This window comes from Pygoscelis adeliae, unplaced genomic scaffold (genome assembly GCF_000699105.1).
Source record: "Pygoscelis adeliae isolate BGI_AS28 unplaced genomic scaffold, ASM69910v1 Scaffold77, whole genome shotgun sequence".
Lineage (NCBI taxonomy): Eukaryota > Metazoa > Chordata > Aves > Sphenisciformes > Spheniscidae > Pygoscelis > Pygoscelis adeliae.
The window spans coordinates 2,704,998-2,712,579 of NW_008825216.1; the positions used below are offsets into that span (position 1 = coordinate 2,704,998).

At 37.8% G+C, this 7,582-nt stretch overlaps 1 protein-coding gene across 1 annotated transcript in view; it reads left to right on the forward strand.

Moving 5' to 3' along the window:
* LYST (lysosomal trafficking regulator) overlaps nucleotides 1-7,582 on the forward strand; it is a 69,172-nt gene that overhangs the window by 18,436 nt on the left and 43,154 nt on the right. Inside the window, exons 11-15 of the mRNA XM_009329164.1 lie at nucleotides 643-1,066; nucleotides 2,334-2,478; nucleotides 3,292-3,465; nucleotides 5,158-5,318; nucleotides 6,733-6,923. Of these exons, the coding sequence (XP_009327439.1) occupies nucleotides 643-1,066; nucleotides 2,334-2,478; nucleotides 3,292-3,465; nucleotides 5,158-5,318; nucleotides 6,733-6,923 (1,095 nt within the window). The remainder of the gene's footprint in view (nucleotides 1-642; nucleotides 1,067-2,333; nucleotides 2,479-3,291; nucleotides 3,466-5,157; nucleotides 5,319-6,732; nucleotides 6,924-7,582) is intronic.

Sequence of the window (7,582 nt, forward strand, 5' to 3'; positions counted from 1 at the left end):
AAACACTGGAATCTATTGCTTGTGTGGGATATACTGCTGAAATACCTATCTGTTGGTTTGTGTGAGAGCCTGTAGAAAAAATTAAAAGGAAATAAAAAAAACCCTGTGGAATCTGAAATAGTACCAAACCAAACAAGGAGACACAAGTCAATTTTTCAAAGGTAGCTTGCAATAATTGGCTAAGTAACTAGAGAAACTTCTTAGCTTAAGGGCTCAGCTAGTTTTGTTACTGATTATGCAATAACAAAGTGATGGCCTGTGTGTGCATTCTTAACCAGCCTCAAACATGTGGTAAAAGGTGTGGTCTTTTGTTGAGGTATAAGTTAATCTGTTAGCACATAACAAATGTGAGATAAGATTGTGCAATGACCACCTGCTGTGGTTCAGCTGATTCCTAAGCATGGTAACTTGAAGATTGATCTGCCCTGACTAAATCCCCAAAACTGTTTGGCCATAGTCTGTTGAAGTTGCTACTTGATGCTTTGTAAATGTGTGTCAGTTTGGATATGGAAGTCCACCTCTGGGAAAACATGAATCCAAACTTAAATGAACAGTGGGGTTCTGTTTAGTTAGATGACACTTGACCACATGGTGTAAACAGTTTGATTTTTTTTTCTCATTTGTTTGGTTTATTTCTTCTAGGAGATACTACTCAAGGGTGTATTGAAGATTATAGAAACTAATATTTATATGAACCCATTACAGTACCTTGCCTTCCCTTTGCTACACAGCACAAATTTGAGTAGTAGTTCTTCACAAAAATCTGCTAGCACTACCAACAGCAAAACTGCTGGACTATTAAACAGAGCAAAATTTTCACAGAGTAAGAAAGAGGCAGATGGTGAAAATTTGAGTCACCAGCTGCTTTCTTCTTGGCACGTAGCCCCAATTCACTTGCCTTTAGTTGGACAAAACTGTTGGCCACACATGTCTGAAGGCTTCAGTGTCTCACTGTGGTTTCATCTGGAGTGTGCTCATGAAACAGAAAATTCAACAGAAAAGGGGAAAAAAATCAAGAGAAGCAGCAGACTGGCAGCTGTAAGAGAGAACAGCTTTGACAGCACAGGTGAGGATGTAGTACTTCCTACTTCTATTTAGGTAGCACTGAAGGATTCTGGTTACAAGTATTTCTAATTGATGTGCCACGTACAAAAGGCTGATTTTTTTTTTTTCTTATGATGGATATTAAACAGGAGTAGTAGTCTTTCTGATTTTTCTTTGAGTACTGTATCATATACTTAAAGATAAAACATTTCCAGCCTTAGTCCTTAAGTTAGATTAATGCCTGCTTTCTTAGAAATTTAGTATTCTCATTGAGTTTGTAACTTAAGTAAAATGTCTTTATGCTACTTCATGTTATGCTGAAGAAAATATTAAATGCTGCAGCTGAAAGGTCACGGGAAGAGACCGCTCGAGTTTATTTGGTCTCATGTATTGATGAAGCAAGTGGCATTTGTGTTCTTTCTCTTTAATAGACAGCTAGTAAATCTTTGTGATTTAGGATTTAAATATTGGAACTCTTAGCTAAAAGATGCTCTGAATCCATCAAGTCAGAGCTTGAGGCTGACTCAGTATAAATCCTCTAGTTTTCCTTGTGTGCATGCTGTTGTAAATGTCAATAGCTGTACAACACTTCTCTGTTTATACTTTTGTAGAGACCCACCTACTCCAAAACTCGTTTGAGCAGAATCTTTTGGATTATGATTTGTAGGAGGAAAAATTCCTTAAATTATTTAAAATGCGTCCCAATCACAACACTTGGAATGCCTTTTACTGTACTTTTTTCTTTTTTACTGCATTTGAATAAGAGGGGGGGAAACCCAACCCTGAATCTTGGAACTCACTAGAGCTGCTTTTGTTAGAAGGTCTGTGCTTTCACTTGGTAAAGTAAAGTAAAAATATTGAATGCAAAATCATGCTTAAAGGCTAGTATGATTTGTGAAGAAAAATCTAAAGATTTCTTGGTGCATGCTAAGACTGCCAGTTCAACATAGGAATGTAATATCATATGGCATGTCAAAAGCATCATTTAATTAGATAGTGTATTCATGCTTAGTGGGTTTACATGATTACAAACAAAAACACGTGAAGTGCTGAGTTAATGTCAAGCTCCTCTGTTTCAGTATGAGACCTAGGTCTCTGAAGAGAATCGCATGTATCAGTCAGCTCACTTAGAGAGAAGAAAAAACAACTGAAAAACAACCAAAGAAACCCCAACTCCACAAAAAACAATTCGCTGCAGTACCTGAACTCTTTCTTTTCACCCTTAATAGCTGGTAGGACAGGTGTTGTTGTATTGTATTGTAATTGTGTATAAACGTTTATTTTTCTAGAAGAAATGAAGTCTATAGGAATGGAATACCTAAGCCTGGGAGATAAACTTGTTGAAGATGGCTGTATTCATATAATTTCACTGGGTTCCAAAGCATTGATGATACAAGTCTGGGCAGACTTGAACACTGGAGCATTCATATTTCGGTATGGTGTATTAGTCCAAAAGCAGTCTCGTGAACATATGTATTGTTACTTCAGTAGCAGCTTGCAGAGAATACTAGCGGAGAGTAGAGAACTAATTTCTATAGCTGAGTCATCTTGCACACTGATGGCAACATCAATTAAACTTATTGCATACCGATCTACAGGATTACTTGCCAAAAATGTTAGTCTCTGGTCTCGCATGTTTCGTGTAGTCATATATAGATAATTGCCCAAAATAAGATGCAAGATCAGTCATAAACATAATGTAATGCAAGGCAGCAATTCAAGTGTTAAGGAAATGACACAATAAATGTGTGAAGATAAGCAAAAGCTTTTGTAGCTGTAGGTTTTCACACCTTAGGTGTGAAAACTGCTGTTACTTAATACTTACCGTGACAATCTTGTTTTTAATCTTCTGAACATGTTTTAGCCCTAATTTAGTTCTCATAAGTAATGTATCCTTAAAATGTGTCTAAAGCTGCAATTTTAGAACATGTTATTTCACAGCATTCAAAGCACCTGCACTTTTTCCACAAACTGACCTTAACTTCTCTGTAAAATAGAGCTAATATCCTCATCATAAATGTAAGCAGATTCATGCAAACAGGTTAAATAAGTTGAAACCGTAATGTGAGGATTTCCTCAGCTTATGTTGAGCACTCCAAATACAGCACTGTGATTAAAAAAAATTATCTGTGAAAATTAAGGAATGCAATCTCAAAGTAATTGAGGCCAAAAAATTGAAGATTTGGAGCTTAAAATGCAAATTGGAAAACACACACACACTTTTTTCCTTTTCCGTTGTTTTCGTAGTATGTGCATGGATCCAAATGATGAGATGAAAGCTGGTCTGCTGGCACAGGCTGAATCTCCAGAGAATGTTTTCCTTGTGGGCAGGTGGCAGCATTTAGCAATAACGTATCTGCAGCAGCCAGAAGGCAAGAAAAATATCCATGGAAAGCTGTTGCTGTGGGTTTCTGGTCAGAGGTAAAGTATACATTAGTTGCACCTAGATATTTATCTTCTTAAAAAGATTATCTCTGGTAGGAAAACATCTGCACTGTTTTGGTGCAAGCTGAAGTTATGGTTGAGTAGTCTTCTAGGGGTAGGAGAGGGGTGTCTTCCAGTGCTAGGAATTCCCTAGAAATATCCAGAATGGTCTTGATTGCTTTGAGAATCTTCAGTTCATACCATGGACCAATGCAGACATCAGTGTTTTTCTTCATCACCAATATGTGAAAGAGGTAAGTACTACAAGATTTTGAGTAAGATCTGAAAAAAGCTATGGCATGAAATTAGCAGTAGGCATAATGTCTCTGGTTAAGTTAGGAATCTGAATTAAGGAGGTATAGTTCAGGTACTGGCAATATTGTTGAAAGTAGGAATGAAGAGGAGATGGAGAAAAGGCAGTCATTTTTCTCCACTAAGAGAAATGGAGAGGGGGGAAGTTAAAAATATTTCAGACAAGATCTGAACTGGCAGTGGGAGGGACTACTTCTTCCACTGAAAACTTAAGGTCCATGCTCCTAAATGAGGTACCTGATGCTAGGTTAGGTGAGCCTGCGCCTGCCTGAAATATTGATTGGTTAGAGAAAAAGGAATTTATTAAATATCACAGTTTTTATCCTTTCTTCCTAAAGCCCAGACTGTGAAGGCTTCCCTTATGTCTCAATATGAAGCAGGTGGTCAAAATGCTATGTTCTAAAACAATTAGATGTATCACAAAAATTCTTTACTATTCCTCTAGAATTTGGTCAGTAAACAAACAATGTTATTAAGACATTTCTAAAACCATATCTAGGAAAAAAACTGTTGCACAGTTTTTCTTCCTGCAGTTAAACGTGGAATTGTAAAGTTTCAGACTTGTTTCACTTTGTTTTTGAAACTACATGGAGTTAATTCTCAAGCAATTTGATTGTCTCCCCCCCATTGTTCAGTCTGTGCATGCTGATATGCAGTAAAGTCCAAATATGGAGATATAGGGGAAACTAAAAATACTACAATGTTCTGCACATGTGCAGTTAATGAGGCCCCGCTATATATAGAGTTAGTTGCCAATTTGCTAATAGTTAGGCTCTTCTAGGAAGCTTCAGATGACCTTTACAGTCCAATTGGTCTGCTTATGTAAATGCACATGAGGTTAATTGGATGCTTTTTGAAAGCATCAGGCTTATTGCCCGTGGCTGTACAGCACACTAGCTCTGACAGCGTTCCCTGGTATAAGCAAATCCTCAGCGTGGTATTTTCCGGCATATGTGAACCACAGTTTTCATGATGTGCATTAGTATATTCAAAGGCCTTTGACTTTTCAGGAATAGTAAAAATTCTTGAAAAATTGTGATATTTTAGAAGTGTTTATAGTGTTATATACAGTTTCTTCTTTGAGGTCAGAGGGAAGGAGGAAGGAATTTCAGATCTAGGAAATCTTGACTGTATGGCTACCCTAGCTGGGACTCTATTCCTCTGTTCTGTGCAGAATTTAAATACATACATCATTATGTAACTGAGTTTTAAGGTGCCTAGAAGTTGAAGATGGCTTTAGTAATTTAATGTTGATAACAGCATGGCTTCTCATCTACTAAATATTAAAAATCTACTTTAAGCCTAAGCTGAATACCTTAGATAACGATTTTGATCACTTCTTAATATTTAAACTTATTTCTTTATGTGTATTTTTAGGAAATGTGAGATTAATTTAGATTATGCGCTACCAAGGAAATCAAGCTTATCATCTGACAGTAATAAAACATTTTGTATGATTGGCCATTGTACATCGTCTCAAGAAGAATTGCTTCGTTTGTCTGGTAGTTGGGATCTTGGAAATCTGCTTCTATTTAATGGTACTTTTGTATGTTTTTTTTTTCTTGAGTCTATCCTCTTCACCCTCCCAGATCAAAGGCTTAACTTGGTATTTTTTTAACATGCCGAGCTTTTACAGTAAAAGCAACAACACATTCTTTGCCAGCATAATATATCAGGGAGAAAGTAGGCAAGTGTTTCAATACTGAGTACTTCCTAATGTGTCCTGCCACTATTCTCTTGCTTTCTTTTTAGTGCTGTAATTGGCAATTCCAGTTACTTTAGTTTTTATTTAAATTTCTTTAAGTAACACCTTGGGGTAGGGGATGGAGAGATGGTGGTACTTGCTCTATTTTTTTTTTTTCTTCAAGCATTCAGTCTCTCCTAGCTAGAAAATTGGTTTCACTTACCTGCTTCTAAACTACTAGTTGCAAATTACTTAAAGCATATTAAAAAGTAAACAAAATCTGAACCACCAAATACTGAGTTAAACGTGCTTATTTCTGAAACTGCTGAAGTTACTTTGGGATTTTCTTAGATGTATAATTCTCCTCCCTCCTTGGAAAGTTTTGGTCCAGGGCTTCTGGGTGTTTGCTGAAGGCTGGAACCTTGCTGGTCGTGATCTGGCATTTCTTCATGTGCAGTGGCCTGGTCAGGACTACTACACAAGTGAAATCAATTTGCCAGGGTGTCTGGCGCATGCAGGTGTGTGTAGATATAGTGTATTTGTGCAGGCCATAGGTGAGATGCTTGTCATAAATGTAAGCTCCACCTGGTGAATCTACATGGTCTGATTGCCATGTGCCTACAGCCAGCATAACTGATGTACCCAGAGAGCACTGGATTTACTGCTATACAGTTGTCATCCACCCATACATCAGACTTGGGTCCCTCTGGATGCTTTTGAATTTGCCTTCTCAGAAACAGATGACCTGAGATGTGCTGCCTGGAAAGGGGAGGGAGGTTCACTTGGCCTTCTACTTCCTACATATTTTAATTTTTTCCTCCCTATTAGTTGTAGTGAGCTTTCATTGTTGTTGCATCCTTCTCGGTCACTGTATCCAGCTCTCCGTGATGTTACAGCATGTTATTGCTATCTGTAATCTTGCTGTGCTTTGAAAACTTTGAGGAGGCTTGGATAGATGACTTCTCAATTTAAAAAAGTGTAATTGATTATTCAGAGCTGTTGGTCTTCAGTTTGTGCAGATCACTTTCCTGATTTGGTTTCAGTTGCCTTTGCCACTGAATTGATCTGGCCTGTGGTGTGTCAGAAGTCACTGATCTACAGTAGCTAGTAGGAAGCATTAGACTGTACTGATAGTTTCTCATCAGCAGGTCCTACAAAAACCAGCCAGCGATCTTCCTTGTAAAGTTTCTGATGCAGTCTACTAGCCAATGTATGAATTTTGCTTCATTGTATACTAAAGAGTTAACAGCTTCGCTTCTGGTTTTTAGGTGCAAAGATTGGACCGGAAGAAGCATTTTACTTATACACATGTGGGCCAGACTTCACATCTGTAATGCCTTGCAAATATGGCAAAACGTTGACTGATTGCTCTAAGTACATAAGTAAAGAGATCCTACAATGTGAACAAATTAAGGAGCTCTTCATGGCAAAAAAGGAAGTGGATGTTGGGCCTTTAATTGTACGTTTCTACTTAAAAATGGTTCTTAATCTCTTAGAACTGATGAAGAAACTGGGAATACGTTTCCTGCTGTCTCCCAAAGTGCTTCACTTTCTCAAAGCAGGCAGGAGCAAATCCAATTTTATTAAAATCACTGCAAGGTTCTTCCCATTCATTTCAATGGGAGTTGAACTCCACACAGGGTGACTATTTCATCTTGCTGTAGGTTGGATTCTGACAACTTCTAGACGTTCCAGCGTCTATAATACTGCATATTTCATCTCTCAGAGGAGCAGCCACCTCCAAAGGTGTATTAAGTACCTGCCCTAGGATGAATAGTAGCTCTTCTCTCTGTTAGTGTAAAGGTAGCCAAGGGCAGCTTAGTTAACCTTTTAACATTAAAACTGAGAGAAGAGGGAGAAAGGAGGATTTATCTGGCTTTAACAGGAAGCAAAAGACTTTATCCCAATTCTTTGAGGGTTTTGAGAGGTAGTAAGTTAGCATCAAGTTTGGCTGAAAAGTCATTTTCCAGCTGGCAGATCTTAGCTTTTCTCATCTCCCCTGACTGAAACAGCCATGCCAGATCCAGGTGTCAATATAGTTACACTAGAAAAAGAATAAAATAAAACTTTCTTATCAGTGGAGTGTGCTGTATTTGGGGAATTGTTTTCATGCACTGG